Source organism: Papilio polytes, unplaced genomic scaffold (genome assembly GCF_000836215.1).
Source record: "Papilio polytes unplaced genomic scaffold, Ppol_1.0 DF821511.1, whole genome shotgun sequence".
Classification (NCBI taxonomy): domain Eukaryota; kingdom Metazoa; phylum Arthropoda; class Insecta; order Lepidoptera; family Papilionidae; genus Papilio; species Papilio polytes.
In genome coordinates, this window is record NW_013527693.1 from 1,106,709 (window position 1) to 1,127,321 (window position 20,613).

Below are 20,613 nucleotides of genomic sequence, written 5' to 3' on the forward strand. Positions count from 1 at the left end.
CAAAATTTTAAGAATCAGGGTCCATCTTCCCATTTCACATTCTTTTACATTGCCACTAGCACATAGATTAAAAATTGTTTCGTTAAAAAATTCACATAATGTAGCAAAACTTTATACGAAGACAAAGTTATGTACAATTTATATAATCTAGAATATATTGCATTTTAAACTTCGTTTAAATGATTCTGGTATTACGCTGCCGCAATCGTAACAGTGTCGTCGTGTCTTGACGCAGGCGGTGAGTAACTTGTATAGTTATTTCTCTTTATACGTCGAAATCTGCCGATCAATTTCAACGCTAATTCCTTCTCATGAGGAGTTAATTCCACTTCTTTTATTGGCCTATAAAATAAACAACGTGTCACTAAAAATACGTAGTGATTTATTCGACTGTAGTAAAAACGTAACACTTATTTACCTTTCACTTTCTAAAACAACAAGTGGTGTAGGTGTTGAGTCCAGGTACATTGGTTGCGCTGACACTGTTCTACTGTCATACGCAGCTGAAATTCAAAGAAAATGTTGGATAACATAGTGAATAACATTTTTTCAGCGGTAACTTCTTTGAAAGGTACTATTTAGTACGCCACCTCATGTCCATGTATCGACATATGAAACATTTAAAAAAATTGTAATAAGGATCTTTTGTAAACAGTGTCACAAAAAAACAAAACAAACATGTAAATTTTATTCAATAACAGCCATCGGTCATTAATTCAAATACAATTAAATTAATTAATTTTATTTGCATGTGAATTCAAAGGCTATCATCACATAGCGTTATTGAAACATGTGAAAAATGTCTCAAGTTAAGTGTCTATGGTTTCTCTATATGTTTTTTTGAATCTCTTTGGGTATAAATAAATAAATGCTACGGGTGTTTGTTATATCAGTGTAGCGTTTAGTTACCCGGGACGTCGCCAGATGACCCCGGCTGCGTGCGGTTCACGGCCACGAGGCGCACCAGCGGCTCCTCCACCTGCTCCTGCTGGGGTTCCCCTTCGCGGAGAAGTCCTCCAGATTTCCCGCTTTCACCGACTGGACAATTACATGTTTCATTTGTTATAGAAAACCAAACTTATTTAAACCGTTACAACACGATTGAAAGTAAAAAAAAAAGAATTTATACTCTACATGTATAGATAGTTTGCTTCCTTATTATAAATAAATAAATAAAAAGCTGTGACGACTATTGTTTCATTGTGTAGAGTCCATTTAAATAAAAAACAAAACTTTCAGAAACTACCCAAAAAGATGATGGGATACGTACTAGCGAAACGTGCTATTTCCTTTTGTGCGTAGTGATACCCTAGTGTGATGCCGTACAGCGTCAGTATAACGATCATGACCAAGACGACCACCAACACCATGGCGCAACACAACCACGACACCACTCTACAAACACAACACAATGGTATAACACCAACTCCACAATCGCACACTTTGTCCACTTGCCCTTATTCTAATACATTTCTCTCTAATTATGGAATAGTTCACTTCAATTGATTTCCACGCCATCACCCACATTGCTAATTCTACCGTTAGTGCTCTACAAATGCAGCTCTACAATGATTTTACTTTTAAAATCTCGCTTAGCTATACTGACAATATCTTAATTTTTTTTGGAAAGGGTAAAAAATTTACAACACCTTTCGAAGCAAAGCACGATAGCGCACATAAGCGACTGTACTAAGCCCATAACTTCTTATTGCCGTCTCTAGAAACATGAAAAGCTTTTAAACATTGCACAATTTGATATTTGGTTACAAAATATCGATATTTATTGAGATATTCTCTTATTTTTAAATTACATTTTTTTTAGATTAACTAGGGACGAGTTACCTAAATATATAGATACTCTCTTTGTTGCTAGAAGCGCCTAAGTCATTCGCAAATCAATACTTTAGAGCACTTAACACCCTTTCTTTTTATATTGTAGTCATATATTTTCATATCATAACAGAAAATAACAAACAATTTCGCGTTTTCATTACAGTTTTACCATCTGATAAAAATGTATTTATCATTTACTAATATTTATCCTCAATAAAGGTATGCCTTGAATAATTAATAACCTACAAAAGTTGAGATTGAAAAATACATTACATAATGTCAAAAATGTCGTACACTGTCAAGAAGTAACTTTTTTATTTGAAAAGTCAATGGCGATACAGTACATCTACCTATTTAGAAATGCGACAATTTCATTAGCTTAATATGATTTAAAAATGTATTGTTGGATAATGTATGAAGTGGAATGTATTTTAAATGAAAAGCTTCTTCTCGTTCGGAGATAGTAACGCCTTTATTGCTCTCATATAACTGGACAAGTTAAACGGTTGATATTTATTTTGATACGTCGCGGCCAGGTCAAATGTTTAAAACAATCGATCCAAGGTTACAGGTGTCCAAGGACGCAAGGACGGCCAAGTGTAACCTTAGTGGTTATTATGCCGCCGACCATGGTGATGATTATTTTTTTAAATTATCCGCGACGAGTCCCTTTGTTGTGGAGTTGAGCGACCATTCCTGTCATTCAACATTGGGGCTGCCAACACCATTGATCATGGTGATATTTTTCTCTTAACTGCTCAATTGTTATAAGAACCGTTCGAAGTTCTTTATTTTGAAAATTTCTTTTACCAATGTGAGCTCTAAAGTGCAATTTTATAATTAGTTCAATATGTTTGGGTAAACCACAAGAATCAAACAAGCTTTTCTCTTTACTTATTGTATTAATATAGGTAAATAATTCGAAAAGTGTAAAACAAAATAGTTTTAACAGTGTATTTTCTATCTGGAATCTGAAAATCGAATCAGTCAAACGTAGTTACGAACAGTTATTTAGGAGAAATTGCTTTTGCATCTGTTTTTTTAAAAGGTCTCCAAAACATCTTGCTCAAAATATCGTTTTTCGCTCTCCGGACACGACCGTTGTATTTCCTAGGGAAATCTTCGAGATCCGGTAAAGAACCCAAAGTAGTCCTGGAATTTTTATTTTATAGAATTACACTGTTAGAAATTTAAATGAATGTGCAATATAATGAAATTCAACAGACATGTCCACGTATTGTATAAACAAAGGCGTGTCGCTGTCGTCGCGACTACCAGTTCTCGTCCTAGGTCGAGTTTCGTACATCTCCAAACCTGGAATTGGAAAAATGAACAATCAAATATTTAAAATACAATGTGGGTTACTTTTAAGATTATGTTCTTGGCATTACGTATTTTCTCGAAATCGGTGACTGGTCTTTTGTTGTTGTTATCCATATTAATATTATAACTAAGATTTGCATTTTTGTATTTTTGTATGTAAGCAAATAATTCAAAAAATACTGGACCGTTTTAGAAAATTCTTTCACCGTTAAAAATATACGTCATTAGTGAATAACATAGGCTACATTTTTTTATGATACTTCAATTTCACGCGGGCGAAGACGAGCAACAGCTAGTTGTATTATATGTAAATTGATAAAAAAGTGATCGAAACCGAGCACGGATTCTGTGGTAGTTTCTGGTGGGCTCGTGGTAGTGATGGTGGTGGTGTCAGGGCTATAGGGCTCCGTGCGGCGCTCCACCTCGGTACCCGTACGCAGCAACGGTCCACTGAACCTTGTAGTGCTTTGTACATTTCTTGCTCTGACTAAAATCATATAAATATTCGGTTAGTGACAGCCCTAGAGGAATCGAAGCGGCAGCTTAGCCGCCACTAATAAGGGGTGTCGAAACGGCACCCTTGATTTAGACTTTGTAATTAATAGAAATGTTAAAAAACTGCAACGAATATTATGAATGTATACAATTTTGAACGCAAATAAGGTTTATCTTAAATCATGTAACTAAATGTTTCCGATAATAGAACATGAAAATGTAAATGGAAAACTTACCGGCAAAATAAGCTAATTGTTCTTGCCCCGTATGGTAGCCGATGGTCATACCGTAAATAACAGATATTTGCATAAAGGACATAATTCCACCCAGTGTGACAAAGCACAGAAACCAGTTGGCAAGTCTATACGCAAATAATAAAAAAAAAAGATTAAACAGACTTTGTACATTTTAAACAGAATATATAAACATAGCTAAATGTAATTTAATTAGTTACCGGCTAGTGCATAAATCTATACCAGCGAACGTAGAACAGAGGATTCCCATATTTTTTTATTGATACTGCTGTAAAAATATACATTAACAATTCTTCAAACTATATCACTCTACCACTATAGAGGATTTCATTATGCCTGGTTTACATTTGGCCAGTACAGTTGGAGAGCAGTACAATACTGCGCAGACCTGGTATGGATTGTATTGGCTCACTGGCGCCAAAGTATTTAAATTATGCAAGCGTCATGTTGAGTGCTACTAGCCTACTTTACTGGTGTAATGTAAACCAGGCGGCCTTGCCTGTTGCTGCTATCAGTTTTTCTCTCAAATACAAGTCAGAGGAAAAAACACAATTGCCTCTACACTTTCATCAACTTTCTACTTGCTCTGTTTATTTCGTAGAAACTCTATGATTATTATATGGGTAATTTATTGAAAACTTGTCCCGAAAAACACATTTTAAAATAAAAAATCTTTGGCGCTTTCCGCTTCGTTAATTCAAAAATAAAAGACCAAGTATTTTAGCGATTTACAAATGTGACAACCTCAAGTCAAAAAACTCTATTTGTCAATTATATAAAATCTTTGGTTTAGAATTTAGAAGTAAGTTATTGTGTAAAAAATAATTTAAACCATTTTAATAGGCAGCGCCTCTTGCAGAATATTTCTAGTCCCATCTACGTACTAAAAATCAAATTCCATGTTTATTCGTAGAATAATGAAACCAAACCATTCCGAAATCCATATTTTTTTCAATGGAGATATTGCTCACAAAAGTGGCGCCATCTGGAATTTACAAACTCTCTTCCTTTTTTTATCATATAGAATTGTCTGTACTCTTACTTTAAAAATATCGGACATGTAAAAATATTTTTTTCTTTTAGTAAAAGGAAAAATAAAAAAACAAAAAACTGCAAAGAATAATTTTAATAAACAACTTGTATAATAAAAACACAATTTACAACAGTCTCAAATATCAAGCTTTCACAACCGCTATAAAAAAACAACCAATTCCGTTTTCAAGACATTCTAAATTATGTACTTTATTGCGGTTTGAACGCACAAATAAATCGGCAAATAAAATGTGATTATTTTAATCTTTATTTCAATTCGGTAGTATTGAAGATAATGTAAACACTATAAACTGTCAAATACATCTGGCATTCTAAAAAAAATCCTTGCGATTTATAATATTCAAATAGATAATAATTTCTTCATTTCTCAATTCATAATCAAACAAGAATATCTGTCCCGATAAGACTCTGTTATAGTTAGTTTAATGAAATATGTAAAAAAGGCATTGAATGTTACAAAAAAAACATGACAGCTACAGTACGGTGTCTTTGACATTTATTTGACAGTGACAGAATGGCGCTAGTGAGCATAATTTAGTTTGACTATGCCCATTTGGTCAGATATCGTGTCGATCTATAACGATGTAATCTGAAATTATATGAAAACTGTAAGATATAAATACAAAATACATTTACAATACATAATAAATAAGCTAATATAATTTTATTGCTCTTTACATTACTATAACTAAGGTAACATAACAACTTAGATAAAAGTACACAATAAACTCAGTGAAAAAATACTAAAAGTGTGATAAAAATATAAGAAATATGAAGGGATTAAAAGGCTAGCAGTTATGTTCAATACTTTGATAAAAATTAAAATGTTAAGGACCTGTCCCACCACTGATAGAGGCTCAGATAGCTTAAAAGTAACGTCACTGTCAGAGTACCAAAATCCTATACTTCCATCACATATTTCATACGTCAGATTGTCTGATAATTTACAAGAATTGTGGGACAGGCCTTTAATATCATTAGATATATGTATAAAAATATACATGATTGGATAGATAAATAGAAAACTAGATAGAAATGAGAACTTGGCCTTTTGCTAGTACTGCCATTACATATAAGAATTTTATTAAACGAGATATATTTAATTATTTTTTAAATAAAATTATTTAAAATGCGTGAAACATCGGTTTAGGTAACCTAGAACCCAAAATTAGAGCAAACCTAAAGTTATTGTGAAAATTGTATTGTACAAAACAAATATATTGAAAAAAAATGCCGTTTTAGTCTAAAAGTCCAAAAACTATAGTTAGTGTAAAAATGCTTGCAACTTTAAGCTAGTAAAAATAATTTAAATATACTGTTTTAGTTGATCGTTTAATAATAGTTTCTAAATAAAATTGTATAGGTATTGTACAACACACCATTTAAAAAAAAACAAATAAATATGGACAAATCGATTTGAGCAAATGTAAAATTAACAAATAAACCAAAAAAATAATGTACGAATGGGGTCCTTGTACCTTAGTAATTCGTGTAAATACATTTTCATGGTCATGTATTGACTATAACCCTGTTCTAATAAAAAATATATGAAGATTTTAATTTATTCCTTATGAAAAATAAAAAAATACTTATTATTTGCTATTTTAGCAGAGCTCCATATTAAATTCCTCACCTTTACAAGGCGTCCCAATTGTTAAAAGAGGGATGCTGTCTAGGTGTGGGCTAAGCTAGTATAGTGGGCAATTACGAGACGTATGTACCGATGGACTAGGCTCGCAGTGGGCAACTATGCAACTTATGTGGGCGATGGCTTGCCATGCAATAGGCTGTCTACGCGTGGGCTAGTCACACAAAGTAGCAACTTATGTAGTCAATGTGTATAGCTTGTAGTACAAGCTAGGAGTGGGTTAATCACGCATAATGGGCAATATATCAAGTTATGTGGGCGATGTCCATAGCGTGTCCTGCATCAGGCCGTCTAGGCGTGGGCTAGCCTGACAAAGTGACAACTTATGTGGTCTGTTTAGTGTGCCGCGCAGGGTCGGCGTGGGCTGTTTAACATGTGCAGGCTGTCTAGGCGTGGGCTACGACGCACAGTGGGAACCTGATGTGTGCGAGTACTCGTTTGCGTGCAGTAAGTCCCACAACGGCAGCTCCGTGAGCGCGGTGTGCAGCTCGTGTGTGAGCTGTGCGAGGAGCGCGGGCGCGACGTGGGCGACACTGGCGCCCCGCGCCCACGTGCGCACCAGCCCCGCCGCGCCGCTCAGCGGACCTAGCCCAGTCACATGCATATCCATTGACCTGGAAATACATATTTTTTATGTATTTAAACGATATATAATACATTAATAACCTGTTTTAGTTTAAAAGGTGCTCAGAAAAATAAGAGAGCTAAAGCGTAACAGATTGTTTATATAAACTATGGAGTGCTAAATGTCATCTCTCTTTCTCTTTATCTTAGTGCTCTTACCACAAAACATAATTTTAGGTGTGCCAGGGCTTAATGCGATGCGGAGGATGGAAAATTGAGCAGCCAAGATACTTAATAAGAAAGTACGAGTTCTTTACTGGCTCTTGCTTTTTTAAATTTGAATCATCTAAGCAAAGAAAATTGAATTTTCTTTCCTTAGATGATTATAGGTTGTGTGTCCACCCCAAAGAGAAAGTTTAAGTGCTGAAGGTTCCGGTGTGTTCCTTGGAGACCCCGGAAACTTCGTCACTTGAGAATGGCTATAGAGCATACGAGCATGCCCCTATTCGGCAGGGTGTCTTTGGGCGATTGCCGACACCAAAAAAAGGTTATGTGTACTGACTGCAAGTGGTCGAGACGTAGACAGTCGAGCTGCAGGTAGGGCTGCGCGTAGGGCGGGGCGTAGGGCGGGGCGAGCGCGCGGCCGGCGGAGAGGCGCAGGTGCAGCGCGCAGTCGGCGAGCGCGGCCGACACGCGCCCCGAGCACGACACGCCCATCGCGCGCATGCGGTACCCCTCGTACCCCATCTGCCACATCACACTCAGCTAATACACCCCATCTTCAATTAAAGCTTACTTTGATGTTGAAATAACTTGTTTCATTTCATAAACCCGATAGTTGGATTTTATAAAGCAAATACCTGATTTATTTAAAACTTATTTACTATTAATATATTTATTAATATAAAAATGTCTAAAAAGAACAGAATATCGCTCGGATCCGAGTAGGAGGCACCGTGACTATGGCTCCGAGTGATCGGCACTGAATTTATTAAAATTACTTTTATTTGCGCTATTCCACTTTATTTTTTTTTATCATCTACAACTTAATTAGATAAAGGCCCGTAACTCATACGTAGAAAATCATTCGTAAAGATTATTTACAAATATTGAGGTGTTTAAAAATGTATACAACCAACTTGTAGATCCTTTATCTTGAGGGTGACGCTGAAGCTGGTCCTGTCGCCGGCGAGCAGCGCGACGCTGACGTCCCCGACCCTGTTGATGGTGGCTAAGTTCTTCACCCAGCCCGCCTCCGTCTCGAACTTGCCCACGAACGATATCGATCCTATCTAAACATAAATCTATTACACGGATGACTAAAACATTGATGATAAGACCATTATTGTAGATTCCTACACTCAGAGACACCACTTAAAAATTCGTTAAGTGTAGCAAGTGTAGTTAATAATGGTTTCAATTCTGTAAAAATCGTAGCCGTGAAGTAAAGGCAATGAGCGGCAAGCCCACGCTTTTACATACATTTGTTTTTGATAGGCTGTCGTCGAGTGGGCAACTTGTCACCAGTGCCCACTTGCAAGTAAGAACAAAGTTGTCAAAGAGGGAAAATATAGTAGGTATTGCTTATATTATCTGGTTAAAAAAAAGGTAACGAAGATAAATACTAAATTTGAAGCAGTCCTTAATTAGCCAAGCCCTTATGTTCATTTTTATAGTATGCCGTCATACAACTATGTATACGATCACTATTTGAGGTTTCTATGTTTTTATAGCGCAAACAACGTAACATACTTTGATATATCATCTATCGATTACTGCCAGATATTAGCGCGCTTTTCTGTTCTACTTCTGTTTGACATTGACAGCTGTCATAGGGACGGACGTGTATGCCAATGATCTAGTGTTGTGCCGCTATACCGGCAAGGTACCGATTTCTTAACACTATAAATATTTTTATTTTGCTATACATAAAAAAAATCTTGCTATATACCTTGTGCATGAATGTGGCGTGCAGCGGCGGCAGCTGCAGCAGCTCACGGCGCGTCTGCAGCAGCGTGCGCCGCATGTTGATGAGCACCATGTCCACGGCGCGGTTGCCCTTGGCGCACAGCTCGCGTGCCATCGACCTAACAGTACAATACCCTAATTTTTTGAACTTTTTTATTTCTTTGTTGTGTTTTTTTTTCCTCTTATTCCTAATTGTTTTGTAGTGGTGATAAGATTAGATGTTATTCTGTTTTTATTTTATTTTTAAAATGCTAACACAATTATTTCAATAAAACATGATGTCTGGTGGATAGTGGGCACATGATTTTTTTTTGGTGATAGCAATTTTTTTTCTTTATTAAAAATCATAGTTTACATATTTTCTGCTTGGTTACTTTACTAATACTACGTTCAAATTTAAATAAAACAATACAATTTTAGCAGTTAAAATAATAAATGGATTTATTATTTTAACTATTAATAATAGATAATAATAAATTAAGATAATTGCTATTTTAAGTTTTTGAATCACTTATCATGGTAATACTTAACCCTTAACTAGAGGGAGTTTTTGTAGCAAAATATTATGTTACCAACACACTACAATCAAAGTCTCACGTATTTTAGATCAAAACTACTTCAGTAGTTTTTTTTTAATTAGTTCGTCACACTGGACACTATTGAATTAAGGATTAATGTGTCTACATAATTAAGGTCCTATCCCACCAAAATTATAAATTGTCTGATAACAATCCAACATGTAAAATATGTCATATAAATATCGGATTTTCTTCTCTTATCTAACAGTGATGTCATTTTTAAGCTATCTGAGCCTCTATCAGCCAGTGGTGGGACAGGCCCTTAATCTATTAACAATACAGAAAATTATACAAGACATTAGCTATTTACTAGTTTGTTGGACAAAGCCAGCAGAAAACTGTCACTTTAGTCAAGTATGAAGGTTTACCTATAGACTTCTAGTAGGCTAGGGTTTGTATAGAGCAGGTCGGAGACGCTGGTGGCCTGCCGCAGCACCAGCGCCAGGTGCCGCTGCAGCCGGTGTCGCAGTAACGCGTACAGGGGCAAGGATACTGCTGCGGTCAGCGGTAGATCATCTGGAATTGTTTTTTTTTTTAAATTGAGCACATTTTTAACTATAATGGTATAAAGTAGCTGTTAGTCGCGACATTTTCTGAAATCGGCTTAGTAGCTTTTTAATTTTTATAATATCATATTTTATATATCGGCGCAACAAAGCTTCATCTAGAGATCTGTAGTTTTATCTAGAGTCCTTACCTATGTGTTTAGCTAATTGTTCCGTTGTCGTAAATTCATATCCACCATTTCTTTGAGGTGATGGCCATGACAACTGAAATCATTTTTATAACATTATCAGATAATATATTTAGTAGTTGGGATTCTTTGATGAACAACTAAAACGCTAGATAAATCAATTAAAACTTTAATTCTCTTATTACCCTATCTACTCTGTTAATGTTTGATCTGTCTTTTGCTCTTCAACCTCTCTCTTTGTCGCTCACTTGCCCTCTCTGTTACACTTCCATTCCGTTTCCTTCCACGCCAAAATCTATTCCCACATATATTAGTCAACCGATCCGCAGTGGACCAGCAGGTAACTAAGGCTAAGACCCCATAATTTAAGCTAGGCTTCGCGCCACTGGTTTATACACAAATTTTCCAATTTTCAGAGTTTTAAAAAATTAAAAAGTTGGTGGCATAGTTAAATTATAATGAGAATATTTTTTTTATAACTATAAAGATATAATACACATATTTACCTTGACTATAACTTCATCATGTACAAAATCAATTCCGGGGTTTACGAATGAGAACACGTCATCTTCCATCACCAGACCTACATTTACATCAGCTGTCATATTTGATAGTGATATTCTGAAAATAACCTAACAATTAGAAATACAACAAATACTATGTTGTTAATTTGTATATGATTGAGAAACAGAAGTGATCTAAAACAGAAATTAAAAAAAAATAATAGAAAAAACATTTTGTTCTAAATAAACACATAGACTCAATGTATAACTTTTTCAAATCTTACCAATATTATAAAAGTGAATGTTTAGATGGATGGATGTTTTTTAGATTTTGTAGCTTAAGCGGCTGAAGGGATCTCAATGAAATTTGGCATAGATGTAGGATAGTCTAGAAGAATGTATAGGCTACTGCTTAAGTTTTTTTTTTAATTCCATGTAGGGGGCAAAAGCTTATATAAAATAATATAAAGCAGTAGTAGCAAAACATAGAATACAAAATCATTAAATTACCATATCCTTCATTGTACAGACCTTTTAATAAAGAAAATACAATTAAATACTTTGTGATATACATGTTAACAATTATGTAATAAGTTTTAAATATGGAGTTATAGAGAAGAACTTGGACCAATATTTTAAGATCTTACAAAATAGTTAGATTAAGGGGAAGACAATTTTTTAGAAACCGCACACAGTGGAGTAGGTTAGTTTTGCTGCAGATTTCATCACTGGTAGCTTGAGTCACAAGATTAAGCACTTGGTGGAGCATGATTGCATAAATACTAAATATTTCTTAATTGTTCTTAATTACAAATGAATTCCCATGTTGGAGGCAAAGACTCATTTTGGGTTGGTCTGCCAGCACAGAAAGTAAGTAGTAAGTAATGCACATTTTAAATTTACAGAAAAAAATAATTCAAACACCAATTGATTGCTTATTATTATAGAACATAAAATATCATTTAATATTATTCCATAATGTACTACATATTCCCATAGAGTATATTAGCAATATCAAAGATTATGAAAAAAGAATGTTACTTACAAAACATGTCCCTCTGACATGACAGGTATAAGGTTATATAAGTTTTCATTAAATGCACTGTACAGGCCTTTAACACCGACCTCTCCCAGTGAACATCTCAGACTTAGCGCCATTGACTTCAGGTCTAGAGATACCGTCTGCAGGTGGAATGTAGGCATCCTGAGTAGCTCCAATCTTGTTAGATTACTGGAAGTAATACATTTGCATATTTAGTTAAGTTATATAAAATAAGTAATTAAATTTATAAATTTCCCACTGTTTGTCCACATATATTATAAAAAAAAACAGGACAGTGCAGTGTTCTTTTTTTAACATTAGATAACTGGCTGTTACTGGCAAGTTCGCTTGAGTGAAATTAAAAAATAATAAAAAAAGGCTATATTATTCACTGAGAACATAGCTTTATAATGGGCAAAAATGTTTAAATTGGCCCAGTAGTTTTTGAATTATTCCAAAACAAACAAAAATACAAATCTTTCCTCTTTATAGTTTTTATTAGAGATAACAAAGTCATTTACTATGTCAGTCAAGTTCTTGCAATTTTGAAACTAGTTGCAATAGTGATTTAAACCACTTAGTTAAACTTACACTTGGGTGTTTTTAGCAAAGTATGATGTGTCTTCCAGTACATCCGGTTTGATTTGTTCACCATTTTTATTCTGTTGCAATACAACATTTGTGAAACTCTGAAATAATAAAATTGCATATAGCAAATTCAACTTAAAACATATTTAAGAACATACATTTATTTTGGCAGTTGTAAGCTGTATAGATAAAAAGCAGAAACAAAAATGCAATTAGATATCTTTGAATGCACAAAAATTGACAAATGTTGTTATTGTAATAGTATAAAAGTTACCCGTTTGATAACATCTTGTAGATTTGGTTGAACATTTGTTAATAGATCCAGCAACTCTTGTTTAATATCCACACTTTCTTCGTCAGACATCTTGCTACATACATCACCTCGATAGTAGTATAAAAGGGAAATTTTGTTTGAAGTAGTATTTAAATTTAGTCGAATTAACGAAACATATTGTTTAAATATAATTTGTAATTTTGTACAGCAAGGCAGTGACAGAGTGACATTGACAGAAACTAATTGACATTGACAAAGAAAACTGACAACCCAAATGTCATTGAATTATAGATTATGTTTTATATAGGTTCTGAACGCTTATTACTATTTTTATTTGATGACTATCTGTTCCCATGCGCCTTCATACGAATGATATCTACCTAATATTATAAATGCGAAAGCTTAGATGGATGGATGGATAGATGGATGTTTGTTAGAGTTTGTAGCTTAAAGGGCTGAACAGATTTCGATGTGAATTATGAACATAAATGTGGGGGGTACTCCGGAAAAACACATATAGGCTAGTTTTAAATAAAGTTTACATTCAGTATTTCATACCAAATGACGACAAAGGTCTTTTCTATTGGCTTAGAAGTTGAGTAACCATTTCAACCTTTTTTGCAGCTATAAATTGTACTTTTTGTACTATTCTCGCAGAATCCTATTGTCCCGATTTACTGGGCCCGTAAATTTCAAAAGTTAAGAAGTTATTCAAAACACCTATAAAGTTTTAACGAATGTTTATTATTGTATTCTAGAACAGTGTTATATTATAACAATTTAAAGATTGTTTAAAAACAACACAATTAATAACGGTCAACAATTTTACCACAAATACACCCCGGAAGTATTGTTTAAGTTAAGGTGAAAATTTTTTTCACCTTTGTGCTCTATATTAGGCAATTAGATTATTTCTAGGTAACTTATCTAAAAATACAGAATTCTTTTCACAACTTTTTTGTTTGTGTGTTTTCCAATACACTTTTATTTATTTTGGTTTCAGAAGTGTCTGCGCTTGCCGATTTGTCGCTCTTTGAATGATTTTCGTCACTATGGCTAAAATCAATTTGGCCTTTGATGCTTTCGACGTCTTCTGGCTTCATATTGCTTCGATTTTCGTTTTCAATTTCTTCTTCTTTACTAATGGATGCAGCGTCGCCTTCAAATTTATCAATTGTTATCTCAAAATTAGTAGTATCATTTTTATCATCATTTAGAATTTCATTTGATTCTGAATCTTTAGTCTGTTTTGGTATTTCACTTATCTGTACTTCGGTTTTGTGATTTAGTTCATTTTCATTCTCACTGTCGGTATTTTCTTTATTTTCTCGGGAATGCTCTTCATGATTAAAAGCAATTAGTTTTGGCTCTGGGAAATAAAAATTATAATTTATATGTTATTATTATAATTATAAGTTATATGTTATTATTATTTATAATTTATTATTTAGTTATTAATTATTAATTAGTTATTAATTATAATTATAAGTTATATGTTTTATTTACAACTCATTATTTTCTCTCGAAAGTTTCTTACCACATTCCGTAATAGTACTGATCATCTTTACGTTGTGGATAATAGCATTAGAAATAAATGTGAAGACATGCCGTTCAAGTAAATTTTTTAAATTTCCTATGATCCTATTCGCAGGCCCTTCCACAGTTATTGATTCTGGCCTAAAATTATCAAAAGGTTTAGTTACATATTACAAAAATAAAATAAAAACAAAACAGAACGACGAACACATGTACCTGGTTTATCTAATTCAAATTTTGTTCTTTACTTACTTTACATGTTCTATGGAGTCGATAATTATTTTCAAGGTTTCTGGGTTTTTATTAAGAACTATTCCCATGTGGGCAATTAATTCATGTGCTGTTACAAACAATACACCATTTACTGGAGGCACTCCTGTGTTGAATACAGCTTCGTAATTATATGTAGCCTAATAAATAAGGTTTTCAATAAATCTTTAAGCTTCAAATAAATGAATTTAAACTTAGTAACATTATATAACCTGTAAATTACCAAATCCAACTGTCATGTCTATTTTACGAAACTGGTCTTCTTTCTTACACGTCGCTACGCCTCTTCTATGAATTGTGTTTAAGCCTCGTAGCACACCCTTCGTAAGCTTTATTTGCTAGAGAAAACAGAATACCAGACTTTATTACTTGTTTTTCATGTACTCAATATTTTCTTGAAATAAAACGAGAGAAGCGAGCAAATGGCTTACTTAAGTAACAAAAACTCACCGTTGTGGTGAGTTTTTGTTCGCAACGCAAAGTTTATTTGCCAGTTTATTGTAGCAAAGAATAAATTATAAAAGGATATCTCATATAATATCACCACAAAAGTGGCAAAGCAACAACTCATAGTATTAGTGTAGTTTTTCATAGTAATTCTGGAGCTATTTTCCTTTTGGACTTTTAATAGTCTGTCTATTCCTAGCGGTAAGAAAAAATATTTGAAAAAATATTCATACAATTCCAGTAACAGCGGTAACTGTGAACTTGGGAATTTGAACAGCTTCGAAACTCAAGTCTCTTAATCTCTTTTTCATTTTTTCTAAAACTTGATCGGTATAATCGTTTAGTGAAAGATATTTTTCCTTTTCATATTCCCTGTAAATAAATCAAGAATCTAGTTATTTTTATAATTATCCACATAATGCAATTTCACTTCATTTTATCTCACAATTTCCCTTAAATTTTGGTTTAACTGTTTATTTGGTGAAAATCTTATACTCGTACAATTCGAGAAAGTTCGAGGTAACAATTTTGTGGTACGGCGAGGAAAATACAGATTTATTTTTTGATTTGGAAACATATCAAAGAAAACTTACAATAATTCAGCATTAGCTTTACTTCCCTCTATACCAAAATACATTAAATAATCATTGAAATAATCTTTTAACCATTTATCCAAATCCGTTTTTAATCTGTCCAGAAACTCATCTACAATAAGAAAAAATAATTAAATCAAATTAAATTTTAAATGGAATGTATTTAATAATTACCGATATTTTTTCGCTGTAAAGTTATTGGTTTAGTTGTATCTTCATTATTTTGATACTGAAAATGAAGACAAAAAGTCAATTGACGGAGTAGAAAAAACTAGAAATAGATTAAAGATGTTGGTAATGTTTGGTCAAAAGTTCTCAAAACTGCATACAAATGATGATGAAAGAATAAAAATTACTTACTGTCATTAATATATCGTTTGTATTTATATCGGAAACAACAAGCTCGATAGTCAGTTTGTTCCGTAGCAAACGGTACCTTCCCTCCATATTGTATTGCACGTTTCGTAATAGAAATCTATTGTTAACCAAATAAGAAAATACAAATAAGTCGTTTTGCTTACATTCGACCCCCGCAGTTTGGGATAATTCCCAACGGAGCCGATTTTCTTTTTCAGGTGTACAGTTAAGATAAATAAGAAAAGGGAAAGGTATGCGTAACTTGTAACCTATTGTTGGATTTAGGAATAAGAAGAAACAAATTTTTCGAGTTGTTAGGACAAATTAAAATAAAAGAATCTTCATTTAACTGTAAATTTTGACAATATTCTTAATTTTCATTGGTCCGTTCATCAACTAGCAAGCGCAATAAATTTAATTCTCCCTATATGCGAAACCATTTGTCGAGTTTCCTCGTCTATAAAGGAAGTTAATAAAATAGTCCTTCAAGCCGGATAACCGTAAATCCGGCTATATCCGACACAGATGTTGTTACTAACGAAATTTATCTTCATTTTTGGTTCCACATTGTGATTTGAAGGATATGAAAAAACTGATATCGTTAGGGTTTAAAATATTGTGTGTCGTGTAATAAAGGAATTTTCAATTATAAATTTCATTGATAGATTTTATAGCGTTACACTGGAAGTACTTGTTTTACAAAATGTATACTTTTTCGAAGTGTACCTTCTTGTCATGTATTGAACACTAAACTCAACACACATATGTATAAAATATTTTGCAAACCGAATAACATCCTACGATATAGTTCAAATTGCAAGATACACATTACCCAGAGAAGGAACATATTTTCGTTCTTTAATTCGATAGATTATCCTAGGCTTCGTATATTTTACATAAATGTTTCTTAGTACCGATAGATGTACTTACTCTACTTCACCGAATGTAGGCTTGTAGAATAGTTCAGATGGATCTGATTCAGTAAGAACACGTTCATAAGCTCCCAGTATGTGGAGATCATTGAGCGATAACTTTGCTGTGAGGACCATGTTGGAAAAATCATTGTGCAAGGCATCAACGCGGAAGTGTGTGTTGTTTCTGAGCTTCATTCGGTGGAAGAATCTGAAAAGGAGACTTCATTTATTAATTTATAAAAAAGCTTGCAGTTTACGAGTATGAATAGAGATTATCTGTAAACTGTAACCCTCAATTTAGACGAGAATAGCCGGTATCTGCTTACCGTTCTAACTTCAATACCACCATGTTCAAACAGTATGAGCTATTTACTGATTCTAATCCAACAGAGCATGAGAACAAACGGATGCGATATTTATGATCTACACTTATTTTTAATGCTTATAAAATGGTCTCTGAACTATCATACTTTAAAATATCATTTTCCTGAAGGACAAATTCTATAAACTAGAGTAACAAGACGATAAAAGCACATTATCGCAAAAATACTTCCGCGCGATTAAAAGACCTACGAGTGATATTGGCCAAATATCATATAATATTCATAATACCATTAACCTATTTTTTTATTGCGTATCAAGAGAAATTCCTTGGCAGGCTCGTAATCTCTACATGACGTAGACGCGGACGTAGCCTTGGAGAATTACATATGGACAGGATTATTAGGGAGCCACATGTCCCGTGGACCGTGACAGATTACAAGCAGGGATGGAGGGATTTGTGAGATTGTAAACAAGTAAGTAATTTTCACTTATCCACGTATAGAAAATCCCATATGAAATATTAATGTTATAATTTACTTGCCATTTTTTTTATAGCACAAAGTGGCAAACGAGCAAGCGGCCACCTGAAACCACCAAAATGCCGAAGCGACCGCTGCCCATAGACATCCGCAATTGCAGATGCGTTGCCCTACCCTTATGCGACGGAGGAGGAGACGCACCTAAAGAGGATATTTCCGCTTCCTATGCATCTCCTCCACCGTCAAATCCACTTCTCTTCCCAACCTCTCCTTAAAAGAAAAGGGTGATAAAGAGAAAGGGACTTAAATTAGGCCTCCAAGGCCATTTTAGTAACGAATCAGAAAGTAATTTCTTGTATACTGATGTTAAAGTTTTACTTTTGATATATCTTCAGGACTAAATATATTGTTTTGACAACGTTCGAGGATAGAGTAAAGCATTTCCTTTAGTGATAGAGTTATTATCAGTTGTAAAATTAGTAAATAAATCTACGCATCAAAATCTTACAACTTACAGAATAGAATCTTGCAGTCTCATCATGCTGTAACCTCCGAGATTGATACCAGCTGGTATGAAGCTGGGATCGCCGCCGGATCCTTGTGAAACTCTTTCCGCTGTACCTTTAGACTTCAGCATCATCTACATGAGAATTGATATGGAATTATATAAAAACTGCATTCTTATTCTTTTCTTTTGAATCCTTATTCTGGTGAATATTTGCGATCCCCCGTTAACAATTCAAACAGTTTAAATTAGTCTTAGTAATTTAAAGTACAAACAATTTCTTTAACTCACATCCAACATTTGTTTGTCCAAGTCGTCGCTTTCGATTGCTTCTTCATATTTCTTACGTACGGATTCGAATCGATCTATGAATTAAAAAAAATAAAAACACGTAAAGATATAACTCTGATTACATTCTTTTAAATTATCTTACCGTCTAATCCATCCATTGTTTCGAAATGATTTTTTGCATTTACTTTCATCCAGCATTTATTCTTGAGGTCCTTTTCTTGCAGGACAGACTGTGATATCACAGGAGGTAGACCTTCTTTTTTTCTCTTTTCAGCGTCATCTGTTTGAGGTACTTCTGATATATTTTCCCGGTGTACAATGGCATCGGTCGTAGAATTATTTAAAGTAATTGGCCCGAATTTTTTTCTGCTATATACTTTTCGACGCAGAAAACGTGCTTTAAGGACACCAGAAAATGTAAAACTCTAAGTAATTAAATTAGACAAAATTAGACAAAACAAATGTTTTTCAAGAGGCTAATCATGATTATTAGTAAACATTATTAATTTTTCTAACACTTAGTTATTAAACTAAATTCTTACCTTTCCCATTTTTTGATTTATAAATCGTATCACTATTAACATATGACGAGCAAATAATAACAAAAATAAAGGTTAAAATTAAAACTTGTGGAAAACACGTTGTCATTGCGTTTGTTTCTTTATGTTAAAATCAAATTTTTAATTATCTTAACATAACGAGAATTTTTAGAAATTGCAATTTCAATTATTTTTAATTGTTTTTCTATTATGCAACTAAGAATTTCATTATTTTTGTTTATAACGCAGTTTGGGACAATTCTGTACCTTAGGGTAAAACCCTTCATATATAGATAATAATCGCCGTAGGTTTTCACGGTTTCGTCACATCCACAATTATAATTAATTTGATTTCTCATTTTATGTTTTTGTACGTTTTTTTTTATAACATAAGGTGGCAAACGAGCAAGCGGCCACCTGAAATCGCCAATATGGCGAAGCGACCGCTGCCCATAGACATCCGCAATTGCAGATGCGTTGCCTACCCTTATACGACGGAGGAGGAGACGCACATAAAGAGGATATTTCCCGTTCCTATGCATCTCCTTCACCATCAAATCCACGTCCTCTTCCCAACCTCTCCTTAAAAGAAAAGGGTGGTAAAGAGAAAGGGATTTAAATTAGGCCTCCGGCACCACACTCATCAGACGAAACACAGAATTGCTCCCATTTCACGTCTGTCTTGTGTGTGGTCGTGGTATTACACCGGGCGTGCCGGCCCTGCAGTGCTAAGATGTTAAAGGGGGCACTACCACTGTTATAACGTATAACGACAGTGGAAAAGTAAGGTTAGGAAATATGCAATAAAACATTATTCCTACGCCGCTAGTTCAACATCATATGCATGACTTCTCATACAAATTTTCCACTGTATTACCAAAAGTCTTTAAATTAATTTATACCGCCATATCATATGTTCGAAAACAGTTTTGTCTTTTTTTCTCCCTACATCTATGTTAAATTATAGGGGAGTTTCTCTATTATGTTGACATTGTGTATCGAGAAAACATGCGGATTTTCAGATTAATATTTTTGTGCGAGTACATGTGATCATCGTATTGTAAATCATACTAATATTATAAATGCGAAAGTGTAGATAGATGGATGGATGGATGGATGTTTGTGTGTTAGAGTTTGGAACCTAAACGGCTGAACGGATTTCGATTAAATTTGGCATAGATATTCTCGTAGAGAATAGTCTGGAAGAACACATAGGCTACTTGCATTTGTTATTTTTTTAATTCCGCGCGGACGGAATCGCGGGCGAAAGCTAGTAGTTAAATAAATTAGTCTTAATGATTGTTGTAGCAATGACAATAAAATATCTTTTTTTAAATGTTAAAAATACTGAATTTATGGAATACAAGATAGAAGGTTAAAATCTCCATTTTTATAACTCTACATAAAAACTTCTGCTGAAGGTTAGAATGTAAAAATATTTTCCTTATCTTTTTAATTAAATAACTTAATGAACTTTTGGCTGTAAAACTTTAGTTACATAGTTTAATGAAACATTCTCCCCGATGTCATTGAAACTTTAA

The 20,613-nt window shown here is 33.9% G+C and overlaps 4 protein-coding genes across 7 annotated transcripts; all 4 read right to left on the reverse strand.

Moving 5' to 3' along the window:
- Positions 1 to 10: 10 nt before the first annotated feature.
- Positions 11 to 2,092, reverse strand: LOC106108626. Of its 2 annotated transcripts, XM_013289879.1 has the most exons (6): positions 1,843 to 2,092; positions 1,650 to 1,717; positions 1,271 to 1,395; positions 910 to 1,038; positions 419 to 503; positions 11 to 342 (listed from the first exon to the last, which is right to left on the reverse strand). In XM_013289879.1, exons 2-6 carry the CDS (start codon positions 1,697 to 1,699, stop codon positions 192 to 194), a joined length of 540 nt encoding a protein of 179 aa, XP_013145333.1. In that variant the 5' UTR covers positions 1,700 to 1,717; positions 1,843 to 2,092; the 3' UTR covers positions 11 to 191. The 2 variants fall into 2 exon arrangements, with proteins under 2 accessions (XP_013145333.1, XP_013145334.1); XM_013289880.1 differs by lacking the exon at positions 1,650 to 1,717.
- Positions 2,093 to 2,720: 628 nt separating this feature from the next.
- Positions 2,721 to 4,663, reverse strand: LOC106108491. Of its 3 annotated transcripts, none has more exons than XM_013289669.1 (6): positions 4,487 to 4,663; positions 4,106 to 4,173; positions 3,888 to 4,012; positions 3,491 to 3,643; positions 3,060 to 3,147; positions 2,721 to 2,985 (listed from the first exon to the last, which is right to left on the reverse strand). In XM_013289669.1, the coding sequence occupies exons 2-6, from the start codon at positions 4,153 to 4,155 to the stop codon at positions 2,841 to 2,843; spliced, it is 561 nt and encodes a 186-aa protein (XP_013145123.1). In that variant the 5' UTR covers positions 4,156 to 4,173; positions 4,487 to 4,663; the 3' UTR covers positions 2,721 to 2,840. The 3 variants fall into 3 exon arrangements, with proteins under 3 accessions (XP_013145123.1, XP_013145122.1, XP_013145121.1); XM_013289668.1 differs by having other exon boundaries at positions 4,106 to 4,177; positions 4,412 to 4,663; XM_013289667.1 differs by having other exon boundaries at positions 4,405 to 4,663.
- A 1,611-nt stretch (positions 4,664 to 6,274) lies between these two features.
- LOC106108640 lies at positions 6,275 to 13,035 on the reverse strand. The gene is made up of 10 exons (XM_013289895.1): positions 12,818 to 13,035; positions 12,547 to 12,644; positions 11,959 to 12,144; positions 10,917 to 11,031; positions 10,414 to 10,486; positions 10,085 to 10,232; positions 9,122 to 9,257; positions 8,310 to 8,462; positions 7,733 to 7,917; positions 6,275 to 7,220 (listed from the first exon to the last, which is right to left on the reverse strand). The coding sequence occupies exons 1-10, from the start codon at positions 12,905 to 12,907 to the stop codon at positions 7,004 to 7,006; spliced, it is 1,401 nt and encodes a 466-aa protein (XP_013145349.1). The 5' UTR covers positions 12,908 to 13,035; the 3' UTR covers positions 6,275 to 7,003.
- Positions 13,036 to 13,764: 729 nt separating this feature from the next.
- Positions 13,765 to 18,691, reverse strand: LOC106108422. The gene is made up of 8 exons (XM_013289587.1): positions 18,676 to 18,691; positions 18,534 to 18,607; positions 18,253 to 18,377; positions 16,951 to 17,142; positions 15,304 to 15,442; positions 14,606 to 14,763; positions 14,355 to 14,494; positions 13,765 to 14,186 (listed from the first exon to the last, which is right to left on the reverse strand). The coding sequence occupies exons 1-8, from the start codon at positions 18,689 to 18,691 to the stop codon at positions 13,765 to 13,767; spliced, it is 1,266 nt and encodes a 421-aa protein (XP_013145041.1).
- Positions 18,692 to 20,613: the final 1,922 nt, after the last annotated feature.